Source organism: Eschrichtius robustus, chromosome 12, assembly GCF_028021215.1.
Source record: "Eschrichtius robustus isolate mEscRob2 chromosome 12, mEscRob2.pri, whole genome shotgun sequence".
Taxonomy (NCBI): Eukaryota; Metazoa; Chordata; class Mammalia; order Artiodactyla; family Eschrichtiidae; genus Eschrichtius; species Eschrichtius robustus.
In genome coordinates, this window is record NC_090835.1 from 63988933 (window position 1) to 64010942 (window position 22010).

The 22010-nt window shown below is 42.0% G+C and overlaps 2 protein-coding genes across 2 annotated transcripts in view; both read right to left on the bottom strand.

Annotated features, from left to right (window-relative positions):
* Positions 1 to 68: 68 nt before the first annotated feature.
* Positions 69 to 11744, bottom strand: BAG2 (BAG cochaperone 2). Its single transcript, XM_068556945.1, has 3 exons — positions 11448 to 11744; positions 2123 to 2232; positions 69 to 661 (listed from the first exon to the last, which is right to left on the bottom strand). The coding sequence occupies exons 1-3, from the start codon at positions 11558 to 11560 to the stop codon at positions 249 to 251; spliced, it is 636 nt and encodes a 211-aa protein (XP_068413046.1). The 5' UTR covers positions 11561 to 11744; the 3' UTR covers positions 69 to 248.
* A 3739-nt stretch (positions 11745 to 15483) lies between these two features.
* ZNF451 (zinc finger protein 451) overlaps positions 15484 to 22010 on the bottom strand; it is a 91858-nt gene continuing 85331 nt past the window's right edge. The window contains exon 15 of the mRNA XM_068557660.1: positions 15484 to 15778. Coding sequence (XP_068413761.1) covers positions 15732 to 15778 — 47 coding nt within the window. The 3' untranslated portion in view covers positions 15484 to 15731. The remainder of the gene's footprint in view (positions 15779 to 22010) is intronic.

Genomic DNA, 22010 nt, shown 5'->3' on the forward strand with positions numbered 1-22010 from the left:
ATATATATATGAGGTGCTAGATCCTAGTACAAGACAAGAATTCAATCTAAAAACTTCTAGAAAGGTAATCAAAATATTTCTAGTTTTAATTGTTATTCACAAACTTAACAACACAGATATTTTCCTCATCGGAAACAACTATCAGTATCAAATGAGTTGTTACGTCTAACAAACAGAACTAGTTATCACTTAAGATAGTACGTTATCATTTTTATGTGATTATTTATAAGGGCTCTTAGGTTGGAACACTAGTTGAATCTGCTTTCAGTGTTTTGTAGCAGGGTTTTGGAAGCAGCCCCTTTAGAATGCTCCAGCAGCTTGATGGCCTTGTCAGAGTTTTCAATGTTCCTAAGCAGGGTCTCTAGTCTTCTCTTAATTTTCTTCTGATCCTCGAGAGCACAGCCAATCACGATGGACTGGAACTTCTGATCCACCGGCCCCGCAGGCACCTCGGAGGAACACGCGCTGTACAGCGACATCAGGTGACTCTTGGCGTTTCCCAGATCATCCAGAAACTTACTGACCACCTCGTCAATGACCCTGGTGGCGTGCTTGAGGGACTCCTGCTGCTGGGGGTTCCTAATTGTTTCTACTGAAACTTCCACAGTCAGGGTTCGTCCCATCAGACGGTTTGCAGTCAGATTTAATTCTTCTCTTTCTCCTAATCATGAAAAGTTTGAAATATCAGTCAATATGAGACATACACGCATCATCTATGTCAAGAACACTAAGGCATTTTTGTGTGGCTGAATCTATTCTGTGAGCACCTATGAATTTCTTAAAGGAAAAAGTTAAAACTACAGCAGTAAGATTAATGTATAAAGAGTATCAGATTGGACGCCAGATGACTCTGCGGTTGTCACGTCTGCAGAAGCTGGGGCAGGTGTGCGTCTGTAACTGGGGCTTTGTGCTGGTTAGAGCAGGAGATTGGATGTCCTGGATCTACATGAGGATGTGCATTAGAGGAGGGAGATAACTTTCCCTTTACCTTTCTGAGCTTTTGGCTGAGACCCTCCTGTAATAAGACAGACTAACAAGAAAAAAACCCAGAAGCTTATTGACATGTATACCCTATGTATACATGGGAGATCCCCAGGGAAACTGAGTAACTCCCTGAGATGGCCCAGCCTCCACCCAAAATACCCTCAGCCAGAGAAGGTGAGGAGGGAGGGAGGCAAGTTCTGGAGGTTCCCAGAAAAGGCACAATAGACAAAGGTAAGGTTCTTATGTAGATTCAGTAGGTGCCTTCTCCACTGGTGAAGGTTTCTTGTAATTTAGTCATCCTCCTCTTCCTGGTAGAGAGGGAGACACCCTTACAAATGATTTCCTTTACAAAATGTAAATGTAAATTTCCCTTACAAAACGGTGACTTCTATTGTTTTCAGAGCTCCTCCTCCTGTGTCTGCAGTTTCTCAAAAATAGTCAGTTCGGAATAATGCTTAGGCCAGAGAGGCATATTTTGGGGCCTCACGTTCTGTGTGTGTATCAGAATACAATGCCCCGATCCTGGCTGAAAAAAAGCCATGACACTGGAGGAAAAGCTGGCCTCAAAATGAGGCACTGACTTCATCCCCTCCAGACTAATTCAGGCCAGTAATTCAGTCTGAGTCTTGGCCAGCATGAAGAGGGTGCTGGGTTATCATTTCACTATTTATATGGAAATCAGCAACCTGTCCTGCTCTGTAACCTCCTTCCCAATTCACTGCTCTATGGCCAGGACAGTGAAGAGACAGACTAGATCTTGACCCCTCTGAGGATGTGTGACAGTGTGGGTCTGGGCCTGGATGCACACTTAACCGCACCAGCTGCTCGGCCCACAGGCCAGTCCTGTGCGGCCCCAGGGGAGCCCGGTTAGGAGGAGCACCGCCCGCTGGTGCAGAGCATCAGGCCACCCGGCCCTCCTGTGGAACAGGGTTTAGTGGGTCCATAATCTGTGTTCTCTGCCTTTCTCCCCTTCCCCTCTTTACGTTACACCTCCATTCATCTCCTTTTGTCTTCTCTGCTGCCGACCTTGTGCCTGTTTCCTCTGCCGTCACATCCTGCCTGGCCCGTCTCTGCTGGGCTGGAGGAGCGGCTCTGCGGCACCCCCGCCGCCCCCCTCGGCCCCGGGAGGGGCCCTCACCGTCGCTGATCTGCCGCATGTCCTGGCTGTTCTGGATGCTGTGGATCATCTCCAGGAGGACCTCCTTCTCCTGCTCCACAGCCGTGGCCGCTTCCCGAAGAGCCTCCACCCTGCGGAGTGCGGGGGACAGGACAGTTACTGGAGAGAAGCTGCGTCTTCCTCATCTCTCCACTGCTCAGTCCAGCTCAAGGGTAACGACGATTAGGAAGGAACACTTTCCGAAAACGTATTCCTTTTTATTTTTTATTCTGTAATTTTTTTCTTTTTAATCCACTTGCTCTGTGGCTTCCAGTTTCCTCCCCACTCACAGGGCAATCATTCTATTTAGTGTCTATCTATTTGTATTCGTTTTTACAAAAAAAAATCTGTACTCATGTACTTGTCTATTTTCAATTTATTTATATCTCACTGTCTCTTTCTTCACTCAGCAGCATACTTTATTATGAATCACCAGGTTCCCGTGTCCCTCACCTGATCTGCCCTCCCTGGCCTAGCGGAGACACGCCCTGTCCCCCAGCTTCCGCTCACAACGCGTCCACGAGTACCCTTCCCCTTATGGCCCTGATAAGAGGATCCATCCCAGCATGGAACGGCTGAGACACAGGGTGTGTGGACTGTCATCTGACTCCACCCTGGATTGTTCTCCAGAATGGCTGGACCAGGAGTCCCTGTGTCCCAACAGCCCTACCAGCACTCAGCATCTCCCAACTTTCTAACCATCTCTTGCCAGGCTAACAAGTGATATGTCAGTACTTAATCTGCATTTCTTTCATTGCTAATAATTTTGGACATCTCTTTGTATCCTTGTGAGCTTGTTCACAACCTTTGCCTATTTTTTCTTTTTTAAACTGGGGTTACTGTCCTCTTGGTGATTTGGTGACAGACACTGTGACCATCTTCTCCCATCCTATCCTATATGATCTGTGTCTGGGAGGTCCTTCACTGAACAGAGAGCCTTATTTTGAAGTGAAAAGTAAAAAGATCCATCTTTTCTTGGTTTTGTTTTACCTTGACTCATGCTGTGAAGTTTTGTTTCAGGGTCCTCCCATCCCTAGGTCAGGACATACTTTCCTACATCTCCTTCTATTAACTTGATTGTTTCACTTTTCTCATACTTATGTCGTAATTCATCTAGAATCCACCTCTGTATATGGTTAGGTAAGGATTTAACCATTTTCCCCAACATTATGCACCCCAAATCCATCTTTCCCTCAATGATTTGTAGATTGTCTGCCTCTGAAATCTCTATTCCATCCAGTAGTATTTTGACTGTTCTTACACCAACACCCATTTCTTAAAAATAGCACCAGCTTTGTTTGTGATATGCCTTAGTATCTGGTAGACCAGTCCTCTAATCTTTTTTTTTTTATTTTTGGCTGCGTTGGGTCTTCATTGCTGAGCGTGGGCTTTCTCTAGTTGTGGTGAGCGGGGGCTACTCTTGGTTGCAGTGCGCAGGCTTCTCACTGCGGTGGCTTCTCTTGTTGCGGAGCACAGGCTGTAGGCGCGCGGGCTTCAGTAGTTGTGGCACATGGGCTCAGTAGTTGTGGCTCGTGGGCTCTAGAGCGCAGGCTCAGTAGTTGTGGCGCACGGGCTTAGTTGCTCCGTGGCACATGGGATCTTCCCGGGCTAGGGCTCGAACCCGTGTCCCCTGCATTGGCAGGCAGATTCTTAACCACTGCACCACCAGGGAAGTCCCCAGTCCTCTAACCTTTAAAAATAACATAGCTATTTCGACTTTTATCCCTCCATAAACTCTAAAGTAAGTTTATTGGGTTTCTCAAAAAACTGGAATAAATTAGACACCTTTAGAACATTGTCAGTTCCTCCAAGGGTGTCTCCTTCATCCAGACCCTCCTCTACATTCTTTATTAGAGTTTTGAAGTCTTCTTGATGGTAGTCTTACAGACTCTTTTAAGTGTTTTGAATATTTTGGATATTGTTACTATTGTGAATAATATATTTACATATATACTACATTTTATAGTTGGCTATTGTTGATTAGAGAAATGCTGTTTTTGGTAGGTTCATGTCATAACTGGCAACCTTCATTTACACTTATTCATTTTTAATGGTTTTTTAATTTCTATTAGTTCTTCTGGATTGATGATCATTTCATCTACAAAAAATGAAAATTCTCATCTCTTCCTTTTCAATCCTATCAGCTCCTATTTTTCTTTCTTTATAGCACTGACTAAAGTCCTCCTGTGCTATATTAAACAGTGGCGCTAAGAGAGGGCATCTTTGTCTTTTCCCGAATTTAAAGAGAACGCTTCTGTAGGTTTTTGGTGTAAAGCCCTGATAACCCCGCAACTATACACACATGCACTTACTACACACACGCACGAACACAACCAGTGACTAAAGAACGAGGCTGTGTAATTATGAGAGTGAAAGAAAACAAAATCCTGTGTGTTTAAAGTGCTGTTTCCAGGGCACTTTCTTGGGTTTTTTTTTGTTTTTTTTTTTTAAATGTAGCATCCAGTCTTGATTTTTTTTTTTTTTTTTTTAACATTTATTTATTTATTTATTTTTTGCCTGTGTTGGGTCTTCATTGCTGCCCGGGTTTTCTGTAGTTGCGGCGAGCGGGGGCTACTCTTCGTTGCAGTGTGGGCTTCTCATTGTGGTGGCTTCTCTTGTTGTGGAGCACGGGCTCTAGGTGCGTGGGCTTCAGTAGTTGTGGCACGTGGGCTCAGGAGTTGTGGCTCACGGGCTCTAGAGCGCAGGCTCAGCAATTGTGGCACACAGGCTTAGTTGCTCCGCGGCATGTGGGATCTTCCCGGATTAGGGCTCGAACCCATGTCCCCTGCATTGGCAGGCGGATTCTTAACCACTGCGCCACCAGGGAAGCCCCTCTTGTTTTTTTTTATTACACCACAACTAGATAAGTTGCCAACTGTTGCAAAATAAATAGTGACAGACCTACCTCCAGTACTCAGATGCTCTTGGAAACACAGATCACAAGGAGATCTAATCCCTTCTCTCTTCCTGGGCACGTGTTCTAGCATGTGTTCCTGCCACAGGAGGAGGCCCTCACCCCAACCACACACGCGCCTTTTCCCCTACAGGCACCCACCTGTTATCCCCCAAAATAGCACCGACACACTGTACAGTCACAGGGTCTCGATTCTCAAGATACTAAATACATCGTTGGACTCTGTGTTTATAAGAGCCAGTAGAAGCAAAGAGCTCGTAAGAATCTTATGTGACAAATTTGGCTGGAAAACACAATCAAAACCAATATTCTATAAAATAGTAAACACACAGCATCAGGCTGCCTTCCAGCCCCATTCATTATGTGCTTACACATTTCACACGAGCAGACTCTCAGGGCCCGGGACACATGAAAGTGGTCAGGTTGTCACTAACAAGAAACATTTGTGCAAAAACACAAACGTGACTCTAGTATTTAAATGGCACAGATGAGTCATTTGATTGGTAAATGAGATGATGCTGAAAGAAGAGATTAATTTTCCAGCACTCCTGAGTTTATATTCAAATGTAAGATGATAAAGAGAGAATTGTTACTCTAAAGAAGAACACTCCATTTATGATAATAAGTTATACTAGTAAGTTCATGAAGTTGTTAACAAGAAAATGGTTTGAAAGGAGACCCTCTAGAAAAAAATATAATAAATCTGTCATATAAAGAAGATATTCTTTCATTAAATGAGACCAAATATAGAGGCAATTAGATGGAACTTTTATTTTTTGTCCCACAGGGCTAGAAATTGCCAGGGCATTTTCCCTGTGAAAAACAGATTTCATCTTTTATAGAACTTCTTATATATGATTTTATGTAAACAATTTTCATTTCATAGCAAAGGTAAAATTTCATTCTTCAGGATGTAAAGATTCCCAGGGGTTTTTTGGCATCTTGGCCCTTTCATCTTCTGTCCCCCGCTTCCTGAACATTCTTTATCCCTGGCCCACGTCTACTGAGTGATCCTTTTTCAAAACCCAATCCTTCTGGCAGGAACTGTCTCCTTAGCAGCTTCCTCCTTCCCCTCCCTTAAGGTCGTCAATACTGTACATCTGTCTAGTGTATGGACATCACATGCTTAGTTTTTTCTTTTAAAAAGCTGAACCTACTTCTCTACTTAGTTTGCTTAAGTCATATTTATCAGCTATTGGTCTCCTTAAATTCAATTCATATACACATCTTTTTGTCTACATTAGTTCTAGAAAACTGTTAGCCATTAAACCTTCAAATATTTTCCACCTGCCCTTCTGTGATTTCTCCTGGAACTCTGTTCAGAGGCGTGTTGGACCATCTCACTTTATCCTTCACATTCTTAACACATCACTTGACAACACTCCTTGGCAGAGGGGGGCAGCTCTGTTTTTACCAGCAGATCCTGCAAGAGCTACATGTCCAAATTGGGAAAGAACTGATCCTCACGGTAAGGCTGGCCCGGGCTGTGCTCCTGGAAAACTCTCTGCATGAAATCACAGCTAAGCTTTAACAGAACCTGTGCTCAGAATGTTCCTGCGAGGACAAATGTGGAGCGCACGCATCCTCGGCTGGTCCCCGGGGCCCGGAGATGGCAGCCTGGGACCAAGGGACAAGGTGCTGGGAGGTGGTCTCCCAGGCCAGCCACCCCGGCACGTGCTCTGTGCCATGTGCAGGGACTGCAAGGGCCTCAGTCCTGCCACTCGAGCCAGAGCTGCTGCCACTTACTAGCTGAGTGACCTCGAGTAGCTACTTACATTCTCTTTGCCTCAGTTTCCTCATTTACAAAACGGGGATAATGAGACGGTGGGTGTGACTCAATGAAGTAAAGCAGGTAGAGTTTAACACAGTGACTGACAGCATTGACTAAACAAGCTATGAGTTAATAGAGATGCAGTACCCATGGATACGGATGGCCAAATCCTACACCATTTTATAGAAAAGATTTGAGCATCTGTGGCTTCTGGTACCCCACGGGCCCTGGAACCAATCCCTGCAGACACTGAGGGACCACTGCATGCAGTCCATGCCCAGAACTGGTGCCTTGAATGCTAGCTTCCTGGTCGTTATTACATGCTTACCATTATGAACTCAGGCTTGTAAATAACAAGAAATTGTGCTTTCATCAAAAGGGGAAATGGCAAATGGACTTATTTCAAAGAAATTACTTCTAAAACAGGTTCTTAAAATCATAGTCCTGTTTCTTATTCAGAATTCTTGTATCAAAAGAATACTACAGGGACTTCCCTGGTGGCGCAGTGGTCTCCAATGCAGAAGACACGGGTTCGAGCCCTGGTCCGGGAAGATCCCACATGCCGCAGAACAATTAAGCCCGGGCGCCACAACTACTGAGCCTGCGCGCCAGAGCCCGCAAGCCACAACTATTGAGCCCGCGGCGCCTAGGGCCTGTGCTCTGCAACTAGAGAAGCCACCGCAACAAGAAGCCCGCGCACAGCAACAAAGAGTAGCCCCTGCTCGCTGCAACCAGAGAAAGCCCGCGCACAGCAACGAAGACCCAACATGGAGAGGAGAGGGGAGGGGACGGGAGGGGAGGGCAGGGGAGGGGAGGGGAAGAAGAAAGAATACTACAAAGATCACTTATATTTTAGGCAAGCTTAAGATTTTGAAGGGCTCCCTAATCATCACCAAAATGATAAATTACATTCACTACTGAGACACTCTGGTGTAAAAAAGGGTCTAGGCTTTAGTGTCAGGAGCTACTCATGAGCAGGATGGCCTCAGACCGGCCACTCAGTCCCTCTGGACTGGATTCACTCGCTTCTAAAGGAGGGAACATATGTCCTCCTCCTGCCTCAGAGGGTTTTGGAAGATTCACATGACAATGTCTACAAGCAGTGATCTTTTAAATTACAGGCTCTTATACAATATTAACTATGATGCCATCTTGTCTTGTGGCTCCTGGGACGTTGGTGCAGTGAAACTGTCAGCTAAATGAACACATCGGCCCTTGCCCCATCCTTCATTCCTTGGCTGCCATGGAAGCCATGGTGACTGGCTGATGGCGGGGGAGGGAGCCACAATAGGACGAGTTTGGGGACATCTGTGAACAGCTAGTCTCCCAGTCCTGTCGTTCCCCTCGGCTGTTCTCCACACCCCACGTCCCAAGCATCTTCACCACCACCCAGAGCCTTCAGGGGCCACTCAACACCCTGCACAGAGCAGGTGTTCAATAGTCCCTGAGATCAGGGACTCAGGGACACCAATCTAAGTGGAATTTTCACCTCTTTCAGTAAAATCATATACTATTCCTACATTTTTGAAATACGACATACTTAACTCTAAGAAAATTCAGGCATAATGTATTAAGCTCTACAGCCAGTCTTCCTGGGTTCCAGCTGTGTGACCTTGGACGGGTCATTTAACTTCTCAAGCCTCAATTTCCTGCCTGAAGAACAGAGGTGACGATAATTTCCACAAAGGCACAGGGCCTGCAGAGTCAGCGCTCATTAACTAAATAACTGTTAGTGGGTATCATTTATGAATTATGATCACTGTTAAATTAGTTAACAATCATAAGCAAAGTGTTTAGAGCCACTGACGAATGGAAAAATCAGACACCATTTGAATTGGTCATGAAAACCAGGAGAGAAAGGCATCACCTTTTTAGGAGGAAGCAAAAAAGGAGGTGAGCCGGCGTCTAAAAAGAAAGGCTAGTGTCGTGCTAACATATAGAAACAAATGGAGTTTCTTTAATGATTTGTCAGATGCTGCCAAACACCTGAAAGCACTTTAAACACCATGGACACCAGTTCACAAGGCAGGTCATAAAGCACTGAGCATAATTCTATTTTCAGTTTCATATGGAAAAAGTTCTGCCACAATTGACAAAACTAGTACAGTGGGGGAACAGTAAACACCAGCTTCTAGGTACAGCCTGTAGTTTTCACCCTACTTAGTACCCTGCCATCCTCAATATGAAATTAAACTGTTAGATAAGATGACACATGAATGTCACATTTTCTTTTTAAACTTGATCTTATAGGCATGATTCTATCAATAGTTTCTTTTTTTAAAATTTTATTTATTTATTTTTTTGGCTGCGTTGGGTCTTTGTTGCTGTGCACAGGCTTTCTCTAGTTGTGGCAAGCGGGGGCTACTCTTCTTTGCGGTGCGCGGGCTTCTCATTGCGGTGGCTTCTCCTGTTGCAGAGCATGGGCTCTAGGTGCACGGGCTTCAGTAGTTGTGGCACACAGGCTTAGCTGCTCTGCGGCATGTGGGATCTTCCTGGACCAGGGCTCGAACCCGTGTCCCCTGCATTGGCAGGTGGATTCTTAACCACTGCGCCACCAGGGAAGCCCGGCATCACTTTTTTTTTAAAAGGAAGAAACAAAGCTCACAAAAGTCTAAAATTACTAGAAAAGGCCCTAAAATGAACAATTAGACACATATTAATCTTTCTTAGCTCAAGGGTTAATTCAGCAAGTTACTATTTAATCACTTGCACATGGTAATCAGAATTCACTTTACATTAATGAAGCATTAGAATAATATTCAAAACCAGAGGCTTCCTTTTAAAGATGAGTACTTGACTGCTTCTGTACCTACCCTACGTGAGGCACCAGGTTTGAGGACAGTGCATCAGCTTGAAGAAAGGACGGGCAGCATCCCACCTGTTCCTTTAAGAAAACATCCTTTCTTTCTAACTAGGGGAGAGAGACCCCTGAAATGGTTGAGAACATGCCCTCAAAGTTCTAAAGACTGGAGGAGACGCTGAGGCACTTGTTTCGCTGCTACATAAAAAGAAATCATAATCTTCCCAGGGACACTCAGGAGCTCTAGTTTTGCTCCATCTGGTCCAGCTTGTTCCATCTGCCTCATTCCAAGCAGGACCCCTCTGTTACTCTCCATGAAATCATGGTGGTGGAGAACTTATTTTCTGAGAAGACATCGTTTCTTCCCATGATGATAATAATAATAATAATAAACACGTATATAATAATAAATGACAATTTAAACATATGTATTAATAAATGATAATAAATTATTCACTTGGTTATTAATGTACTTTATTGGCAAACAGACCCCTTGTTTTGGTATATTAATCCAGGGAGATAAAGACATATATGCAATGCTTCTTAAAATTTTTGTCTTACGTACTCCCTTGCTCACCCAGAACCTGGTGAAAACTATGCGAAAAAAATTCCTTGTGGTTTCAGGGAGTTGTGGGCGCCTCAATATGATTTTCCTGTAACTACACTTGCACACAACTTACACAGTAACTTTAGTGACATAAACAGTTACAGGAAGTACATACAAGTTTTCATTCACTGTTAAAGGAAAAAAAGTATTTCCCAAATTTCTTAGAAATTATTTAGGAATTCCATACAAGCCAGCCACTACATTTGCCACTAAGGAGTGCCCGTGGTGCCCGGTTCTACAGGAATTGACAGCACAGCCTGGAAAGAATTCAGGAGAAGAGCAGGAATGAGACACTCAGAGCTCTGGGAAAACCGGCAAAACAGGCACTCGGAGAGATTTTCAGGAAAAATCTTAGGAACACATTCTTGCATCTTCCCAAACTCAGAAAAACACTCAAACCATTAAGGGAGACATCTGCTCCTCCTGGTCAGCAGTAACCTGTCACCCAAATGCGCGCCTGAGTGCGCGGGTCCTTCTCTAAAGTCACATTCCCGGGACCTCAGCGCCGGGACCGCCCCCCCCACCTTCCCCCAGTAGAACAACTCAGACTCTCACCTTGCACGTGTTTATCGCAATGGACACACTGATTACTTAATAACACCGTCATTAGTTAAGAAGGGAAAACTGACTCGTGTTCTCGGGCCAGTGACCAGCATTTGTAAGGTGTGAGCGGCGACCTGGAGAAGGAGCACCCCCCCCAACCCCCGCCACACACACACACCCGGGCTGAAAGTGGCAGGGGGAGGGGACACGGGTCCTGCTCCTCTCCCGTCCTGGGATCAGATGGATTTTTATATTTTGCAAAGAGATCAGTCATTCACAACGGGGACCATTGAACTGCCGCCTGTCCTAAAAATACACTATGGGGAAAGACTGGGCCGGAAACACCTGGCCCCCACACGGAACGTTCCAGGAGCTCTGCGGACCCGCAGTGTCACAGCCCCATGTCGAGTAACGTACCCGTAACTTTCCCTTCTCGGTTCTCCCGCTCCCGGCGCTCGGGTCTGGAGCCGCGAAGGAGCGTGGCCGCCGGAGCGTGCGGGGCCGCTGACCCAGAACACGGCCGCTCCTGTGAAGGGACCCGCCGACCCAGCGCGGCCCTCCGCGGGGCCTGGGGCTGCCCAGCTCCCCTGCCAGCCGCTCCCCGCTGCCCGCGCGCTCCCTGCTCTCGGTCCCCGCGCGCCCTCCGCAGGCTCGGAGGGCCGGCCCGCGCACCTGAGCTCCAGCTGGTCCAGGCTCTCCAGCAGGCGGCTGGAGCGGTCGGCCATGGACGAGGAGCGGCAGAAACGGCCCTCGTTGGCCTTGGCGCTGATCCTCGCCTGAGCCATCGGCGTCCGGCGGGCGGCCCGAGATCACTGCCTTCCCCGCGCTCCACCCGCCTCCTCTGACGCGCCGCCCGCGAACCGGGGAACCGGGAACCGGGCGCGGGTGCACGAGAGCCGGCCGCTGCTCTGTCCGGCGCGGGCGGCCTTGAGGGCGGCGCGGCGGGGAGGCCTTGCTGGGCGCGGGGACGCGTCTCCGCCCCGAACACCGCCCGAGGCGGAGCCCGCGCCCCCGGCCCCGCCCCGCAGGGGCTCCAAGGGGAGCGGGCTTGGGCTGTGCTGGGGTGGAAAGGGCCCTTCATGCAACCGCGGCTCCTGGGCACTTTGCCGAGATGAGAACAAGGAGCCTGGAGGCCACAACTGAAGCTGATAGATGTAGGGACCAAGCTGAACCTCTTTTTTTTACACCCGCTCTCATGAAGGCATTTTTAATGACTTTCTTTTCTATTAAAAAGTTACTGGTTGGGACTTCCCTGGTGGTCCAGTGGGTAAGACTCTGTGATCCCAGTGCAGGGGGCCCGGGTTTGACGCCTGGTGGGGTAACTAGATCCCCATGCATGCCGCAACTAAGGGTCCGCATGCTGCAAGAAAGATCCCGCCTGCTGCAACTAAGACCGGGGGCAGCCAAAATAAATAAAATAAAGTACCAAGAGAAAAGATGATTAAGAAAGGAATTTTGGTAAAGCACCCACACATGTTTAAAAAAAGTTATTGGTTGGAATTTGAGTGAAATAATTATTATTTAAGGCCGTTTCACACCCCACTTATTTAAATCTCCAGTTATGAAAAGACGCACTAGACCACTTGGTCAGACACTATAAAGGTCAGTGAGTGGAAGGGGGCCGGGAGTACAAAGATGTATCGACGTAAATACTTGCACTTTGCTCCCATCTCATTATAGCTCTCTGCCTCCAAGGATGAGAATGTACAGGACACCTGAAATGGAGATAATAACAGTTTAAAGCTGCATCACAACCTTTAATCTGAGATCAAAGCCATTGAAATACTTGAACAGAGATGAGGCCTTTAAGGCTGGATCCCAATTCCTCTGAACTCTAAATACTAATAAACTTTTGCTGTAGGAGATTATCTGACCTCATTAAATGTTTTGCCCTATCATGACACCTGGAATCTTTAGACATTTTGTGAATGGTCTGAAAGTCTATCACGTAGCTTTGGAAACGTGCTGGACTCTCTTTCTCTCACACCCTGGACCCAGTGGGCTCCACCTTCAGAGAACACCCAGGCCCACTCCCACTTGCCTGTCCCCACTCCCCTACTCAGGTCTCGGCCAGCATCACTTCTCTCCTGCATCACCGCAATACCCTCCCACCTGGTCTTCCTGCTTCTGCTCTCAGGTCTATGCTCAGCACAGCAGCTACAGTCATCCTTCTAAATAAGGCACATCACACCACTTCTCAGAAACCTTCAGCGGCCCCTCATTTGTGAAATGGGTAAAAGCCAAGGTCTTCAGAAGAGGCCTCAAAGGATTCCGTCTCCTATTGCTCTCTGAGCTCATCCCGCTCACTCGCCTATACTAGCCTTCTTGCTTTTCCATGGATGTATCAAGCTCACTTCCAGACTTTTCACCTCCACCTACAGCTCCTCCCCATACACATTTGCTTGGCTCACTCTCTCGCCTTCAGGTCTCTGCTCAAGTTCACCAGAAAGACCCTGACCTCCCTATTACAAATAGCAAGCACTCCCGCCTCGCCCCACCCCCATACTATCTTTCCCTTCCCTGTTTTCCTTCCCCATCTTGTCATCTCTCCCCCAGCTGTGCTCCAGAGAGGTGTAGGCTTTGTTTCACTCACTGGTGTATCTCAAGTGCTTAGAACAGCCACATGGTAAGTACTCAATAAATACTTTGTGAGTGAATGAATAAATGAATTGTTTCAAAGAAATTTCAAAGAAGAAAATGATGGGAAAAAAAGCTCTTTAAATTGAGGCCCAGCCGATTGAGTCTCCCAGCTGCACTTGCCCAACGGTGTCCACAGCAGTCCCTGTACCTTGTTCTTGGGAGAGGCCAGAGTGGAGGGCCAGGTCGTCAGGGGGACAAGGAGTAGGAGAAAGGGCTGGTCTGGTAGGATACCAAGCATCCAAAAAGAAAAAAAAAGCTTCTTAACCGAGATATTTTTATTTAAGACAATCAATGATACCACCAACCAGATACTATCAGTACATTATCTACATATCCTTTTTAAAATAAACATTATGTTATCCATCATTGCTTCGACAAAAGTTGTTATTCAGGTATAAAAATAAGGAATCACAACAAAAACTTTTTAAAAGAAGAAAAATCACAATAAAATAAAAAATGAATAAAAACAAACAGGCAAGCATCATTGTCAATGTTAGAAACATTTACTCTTGATAATATTCCCCATAACTTTCTGTAACATCCAGACTACCTCTCCTCCTTGTGTCTAAATTAAGTTCAAATTATGAAGTAATTTAAAAGTGATTTTTAATTGCTTAATAAGTAGAAAAAGAATCAGTGACAATTATTAAAACATTAGACAACCCAGTTACCTTATTTAAAGGATCATGATGAATTATCCCTTTCCCGTCATATGAAAAGCCTCAGTTACTCTTGACCATAGACACCACACAAGCGTCCTAATAGAACACAGGCTGCAACCCACCTGTGTGTGGCACCTCCCCTACATCTGCTGGACCGCTCTTCTTTCTGACACCCTTTCTGCTCCTCACTACTGAGCAAGCTCCGGCAGATGTCTTTAAGGTCCGGCTCCATGACTACCACCCAACGCCTTAACTACTCTAACAAACAAATTAAAAATACTTTGGAAAAATGACTAGTACATTCTCAAGCTATGATGTGTACTTAAAAAAAAAAATGATGCAAGCAGGTAGGACAGAACTGACAGCTTAAGAAATAAAAACACAAATTGGTTTCCAATGTGGATTGAAAAGACTATATAATAATAATAAAAAAAAAAACAGTAATACTATTTCACACTAAACTATCTAGTTGCAGAGAAAGACCAAAGTTCTAGCCATGATATATTTTTTTTTCTGTCTTAAAGAAAAATTTATATTTACAGAAAATTTTAAGTTTGGTAAGTAATTACTACTCGAAATTTTTAGGGATGACGTTTCTGGGTCAAATAACATGAAGCATATACACAAAGATTGTACAACAAGCCCCTTCTTAGTCTCCTAATTAGGTAACGTGTTTTATTATTCACAATGTGGCCTCAACATTTAAAAATTAAGTATTTAATACCAACTGTAGGAAACTGACATTTTAAGGAATAACTAAAACGAAGATACCTCCATATGAAATAAAAATTTTAAAGGGTTAAGGAAGATTACTCCTGAGTAGACTTTCAACGTTATTTTCTGAAGAATACTATGTTTACACAAATATATATATAAAAGGACTAATATTATTAAAAATATGCCTAATTCTATGCAAATATTTTTTACATCATTCCCTTTAAACAGTAGATAATACAAGTCACATAAAAGTCTAAGCAGGTAAAAGGAATGGCAAAAGTTTCTTTCTACTAGTTTCAAAGAAAATTTTTTTTTTTATTCCAGCAATATGCAGCTCTAATTAAAGCAGGGATATACATATGAGTGAAACCCACAAAGAACACTGCTGATAAAATTTTTCATCTCTTTCCATGATCAGTTTCCATTACTCTCTCCCAATAATCATAAACAAAGATCTCAAAGGTATTATATATTAGTGCCGCATGAGAAGTAGAATTTACAGAAAAAGTGAGCTATGACAGCTTTATTTATATTCATTTTCACTCCTAAAAAAATAAACTAGAATCATCTGTACAGTACAAATAAAATTAAAGAACCAATTCTATTTGGGAAACATATAAACAATAGTCAAGGGCTTTTCTAATTTTTAATTCTTGTAACGTAAATATATGAATTCAAAGTTAACTGGGAAACATGACACCTATATTAGAATACATGATTTGTATTTGCATTAACATGTATTTTATTCCTCTATACATATTTGCAAAATAGCACAAAAATACAAAGCAATATCAGATTTTGAACATATGAAAGCAAAAAAAAGTTTTCAAATACATTTGTACTAGTAGATTTCTGATCTCCTTTAGAAAACAAACTCAAGAATTCATTATCCTGAGTCTCTTCAAGGCCACTTGATGTTGTGTGGTAATATCTTTAATTACATTTCCTCAAGACTTCTTCTAATCGCTTCTTCTAATTCCACATCTGCATTAAAAAACATAGAATTTTGATATTTAGGGCAGAAAACTAATAAAGATGTGCTTTATGTAAGTCTCATCAACTACATCTGTATTTTCAGGAAGGAAAGGAAATACAAATTGGAAAAACTGAGGGTAACTTGGCAGTTTCTTCATCATAAAATAAGACTATTTTGAAATATGAGAATCTGGATATAATCTCAAACTGAATTATAATATATCTGAGCTTAATTATGCTAAGAAACTTGTAAGTAATTTCCATTTAGGGATGTAGAAAGTCAACAAACTTCTAGAATCACTAACAGGTAATCACCAGACTCAACGTGGAAAATGAGTATGTATTTCCAAAAAGATTTGAGGTAATGCATATAAGACTTAAAGCAGAAATAGAAAGCCAAAACCATGAAATGGCAAAATCTCAAAGGCTATTAAAATTTTAGTTTTAAGCTTTCTAGTATCTAAGGCAAAGAGTCAAACTCACAGCTATATAATGTCCTCTGAGAAGCATATACACATATGCACTCACTGAACAAGTATTTATTGAATGCCCACTGTATACCAGGCACAGAATACAACGGTGAACAAGACTGACATTCTTGTGTTCACAGGTCTTTTTCTCCATTTCCCAAGAACGATGCTAAGGTCCAAGAGGGTGGAACTAGGTGTCAGTTTCTTGGCCTTCAGTAGCTTCTCACACCAGATTTATCTCATCCTGTCCAGTCCACGGTCTCCCAGAGCCTACTTGGTTCACAGACACAGGTAATTCTTCTAAGATATAGCCGCATCTTCCTCTGAGCTGGGGCACTAGTGTTATATAGTTGGCAATTTAAAACACTACAAGCTACTCTACACTGTATTAAGTTAAAGCTAGATTCTGGGTCAGTGAGTTGCCCTAAGATGAATTCAAAGGGATGAAGAAATACGCAGAAAAGCCAAGATGCTCTTAGCGAAGAAGAAAAAGGTGACAAGATTTATTTTTATGAAAACTTATTACAAAGTTACAGTAATTAAGAGTGTGGTACCAGTGTAAGGACAGATGAACACATCAAAGGAACAGCATAGACAGCTCAGAAACAGACTCATGCATATATGGAAACTTGATTGATGACAAAGGTGGTACTGCAGAAAGGTGGGGAAAGATGATATTCTTAACAAATGGTCAACTGGTAGGCCATATGGAAAAAAAAATAAAATTTACCTCTACCTTATGGAATATACAAAAACACATTTCAGATTTACTGTATATTTACTATATAATCGTGAAAGGCAAAACAACAAAGCTTCTAGAAGATAATACATGGGAATATCTTCATGACCTTAGTGTAGGGAAAGATTAATTAAATAGGATTCAAAAAACATTATGAAAAAGAATCGTACTTTGGAATGTATTAAAATTACTTTTATCCATCAAAAGCACCATTAAGTGAGTAAAAAGACAAGACATAGTGTGAGAGAAAATATTTGCAATACATGGATCTTGCTTGTACCCAGAAAGAGCTAAAAGATTTTCAACCTAGAAAAATCAATAAAAAGATCATCCAGGGCTTCCCTGGTGGCGCAGTGGTTAAGAATCCGCCTGCCAACGCAGGGGACATGGGTTCGAGCCCCGGTCCGGGAAGATCCCACATGCCGCGGAGCAACTAAGCCCATGAGCCACAACTACTGAGCCTGCGCTCTAGAGCCTGTGCTCAGCAACAAGAGAAGCCACCACAATGAGAAGCCCGTGCACTGCAACAAAGAGTAGCCCCCGCTCGCCACAACTAGAGAAAGCCTGCGCACAGCAATGAAGACACAACACAGCCAAAAAATAAATAAATTTAAAAAAAAAAGATCATCCAAAAGAAAACTGTCAAGAAATCTGGAAAGGCACTGGCAAAAGATGTGAAAATGGTCAATAAACATTACTCTTCAGAAAAATGTAAACTCAAACCACAAAGAAATGACCATCACTAGCTAAAATTAAAAAGGCCAATAACTGAATGATTAGTGAAGATGTATCAGTAGATCAACAGGAACTCACATTCAGTACTGGAAAGAAATTGGAACAACCACTTTGGAAAAAAAACTTGGCATAACCTACTAAAGCTGAATGTCAGCAAGTCCCCGCCTCAGTATACATTCCCAGAAGTGTGGGAATTACTTGTAACAGCCAACCAAATGTCTATAAATAATACATGAGTTGTGATATATGTGTAAAGTTATTATAGAGGTATTGGAAATGAACCAAAGCTATATGCTAACAATCAGATGAATCTGTAAAACAATGTTGACTGAAGGCATGCAGACCCAAAAGAATATAGACTATGCCTGTGCTGTCCAGTATGATGGCCACTGACTATATGTGGGTATTTGTATTTTAATTAATTAAAATTAAATGAGGGGGATGCTTCTAGGGTACTAGTTGTTATGGGTTGAATTGTGCCCCCCCCCCAAAAAAGATATGTCCTTACCCCTGGTACCTATGAATGTGACCTAATTTGGAAATAGGGTCTTTGTGGGTGTAAATAAGTTAAGATGAGGTCGCTAGGGTGAGCCCTAATTCAATATGACTGGTGTCCTTATTGGAAGAAAATGCTATGTGAAGATAGACACATAGGTAGAAGATGGCTCCATGATGATGGAGGCAGATTAGAGGGATGGATGCATCTAAAAGCCAAGGAATGCCTACAATTGCCATTAACAATCAGAAGCTGTGTGTGGGACAACGACCCTACCAACAGCTTGACCTTAGATGTCTAAACTTTAGAACTGTCAGACAATTTCTGTTTTAAGCCACCTAGTTTGTAGTACTTAGTTGAGGAGCCCTAGGAAATCAATACACTGGCAATATTCTGTTTTTTTTTAACCTGAAAGATGGTCACCTGCTTTGTGAGATGTTTGTACAATTTTTGTGTGCATTACATACACATTTACACACACATTTTCTCCAAAATTCTGGAGAATACCAGCATATAAGTTGGGGGAAAGGATCAGAGTTGAAGTGTTCCAGAGTCCTTTTACATTGCATAGAGGTAGACAACATATACCTGTACTTTAGTCTTTAAGTTATATATAAAAAATGTGGTAAAATGCCAAGGTGACCACAAAAAGAATAGAAACACGAATTTTGGGGCCAACCCATACATAGCTTATAAAACAATTTGAAAAAACAAAAAGAGGAAGCTAAGAATGAAATAGCAAGAGTAAATACAAAAATATTAATATCTGCAATGAACTTATATGAATTAAACTTGCCAGTTAAAAGACTGGATAAAAACAAAACCAATTTCTAAATGGTTCCACTTCTAATAATAGTGGAGTAGCTTATATTGGATTAACTCTTCAATAGATAACAATTATAAAGTATTTTAAGGCACTGAAGAGCAACAAAAATCAGGTACGAACAGAACAAAAGTTGATCACTGAAAGAAGTGAATTGCATGGGGTTAAATTTGCAGCTTTATGGTTTTGTTTTGGTTTATTTTTTGCCTTACGGCATGCCTCAATCCTTGTGAAACAAAATGGCAGAACTTCACCCAGAAAGCCAACCTCTTTGTGGCTTGAGGAGTCAAAGACAGAGTCTGAGTCTGACAGAGAAGCTGGAAAGTGGAGTTGGCGGCAGGAGGGGGGCGGGGACGGGGGAAGCGGGGGTAGGACGAGAGAAAGAAGAGCTCCCAGCAGAAGTGAGAAAGTAACAGAAGAGGATCCTACAAATCCTTGGTTGACTTGTGTGTGCTTACACAGGACAGGAGCCAAGATTCTCAGTGAAAAGCAACAGTTGGAAAGCTAAAAGAAGCAAGCAACTGTAGCTGTCGCCTGCTGTGGAGGAGGCAGAGTTTGGAGTTTGAGTCTAGCAAGTTAACTACCTACAAGCGGAAAAAAACAACTAACGTTCCTCAGGTAAAGTTAACAGAATTCAGAGAATCTATAACTTACATCCACAAACATCCAGTATACATCAAAAATCACTTGACTTGTGGGACTTCCCTGGTGATGCAGTGGTTAAGACACTGTGTTCCCAATGCAGGGGGCCCAGGTTCGAGCCCTGGTCCGGGAACTAGATCCCACATGCATGCCGCAACTGGAGCCGGCGAGCCGCAACTAAGGAGCCCGCCTGTGCAACTAAGACCTGACACAACCAATTAAATAAATAAATATTTTTTTAAAAAAGAGCTTTCCCATGTATTAGCTTATTCAAAAAAAAAAAAAAAAATCACTTGACTTGCAAAGAAACAAGAAATGTGACCCACAGTCATGAGGAAGAGCAGTCAAAAGAAACTAACCCCCAAGATAATCAAGCCATTGGAATTAGCAGAAAAGGGATTTTAGAAAAGTTATAAATATTTTCAAGGATTTAAGGTTGAGTGGATAGGAAATCTCAACAAAGAAATGAAAACTATTACAAAAAAAAAACTAAGTGGAAATTCTAGAACTGAGAAATACAGTATTTGAAATGGAAAATTTACTAGGTCAGCTTAACACTGGAGGTGTTAGAAGGTTGAACAATAAACTTGAAGTCTGAACAATAGAAATTATCAAATATGAAGAACAGAGAGAAAAAAAACTGGAAGAAAATGAACAAACCTGTGGATAAATTTAAGCTAACATATGTATAACTGGAGTTCCAAAAGAAAAGAAGAGAGACAGAGAGTGGGGCAAAAAATTATGAAGAAATAATTGGGAGAACCTATAAACTGACAGATACAAGAAGCTAAGAAAACTCCAAGTAGGCTACAAAGACAACCACATCTAGGGCCATTATCAAAAACTGCTAAAATCCAAGGACAAAGAGGAAATATTAAGAGCAACAAGAGAAAAAAAAAATGACACTTTACATATTAGGGAACAATAATACAAATTATAGTCACTTGTCATGACAAACAATGGAGGCCACATGATAAGACAATGGAATAACATCTTTAAAGTGCTGAAGGGAAAAAATACTAGTCAACCAGAATTCTAAAGCCAGAGAAAATATCCTTCAAAATTAAAGGGAAAATAAAGATATTTTCATATAGATGAAAACAGAATATTCAACACTAGCAAAACTGCATTGTATAAAATAGAAAGGAAGTTATTTAGGCTGAAGAAAAATGACATCGGATGGAAACTGTAATCTACTGGAAAGAATGAAGGTCATTTGAAATGGTGACTATGTAAATATAAAAGAATATATATTTCTTCTTCTCTTTCTTTAAAACTCATAGCACTGTTTAAAGCAAAAAATAACATTTTCTTGTAGAATTTATAACAAAAGCAAAAAAATATATATTGCAACCTTTAGAGCAACCATAAAAATTAAAGAGCTAAAACATCAATAGGTATATTAAAATAGTAAACATTAAATAAATATAATGGAGTAAAATATAGATAATATAATAATCCAAAAGAAGGCAAGAAAGGGGGAACTAAGAGGTAAAAGAGGGAACAAAAAGAAAATAAAATGGCAGAGAGGAATCCAATCATGTGAGAAATTACATTAAATGTTAATGGACTAAACAACTATTAAAAAGTAGAGGTTGTTAGAGTAAATCAAAAAGTAAGATTGAACTTTATGGTGTCTATAAGAGATGTAGTTTCAAAATAAAGACATAAATAGATTGAAAGTAAAAGGATGGAAAAATATATTCTGTGAAAACATTAAGCATAAGAAAGCTTGAGTAGCTATATTAATATCAGAAAAAAAGATTTCATGATAAAAGGTATTACCAGAGATAAAGAACATTTCATAATATCATAACGATAAACAGGTCATTTCATTAGGAAGACACATCAGAAATGTATATGCAACTAAAAACAGAACTCGAAAATACAAAAATATAAAATGATGGAACTAAAGAGAAAAAATAAATCTACAATCATTGATGAAGAAGTTCACTGTTCCTACTGTAGTAACTGAGAGATCAACTAGATAAAAAAAAAATCAAAGTAGATCTGATATTATCAACCACCTTGACCTAATTGACATGTATAAAATACTTTACTTAGTAAACACAGAAAATACATTCTTTTCAAGAGCGTATGGAATGTTCACCAAGACAGCCCAGATGTTGGGCCATAAAAGTCGCAATAAATTTCAAAAGATTTAAATTTCACAGAGTATACTCTCTTACCACAACAAAATTAAATTAGGAATGAAAAATAAGACATTCAAATATTTGGAAATTAAACAATATACTTCTAAAGAGCCATGAGATCAAAGGAGAAAATACAAGGAAAATCAGAAAATATTTTAAACTGATAGCAAAAATACAATATGA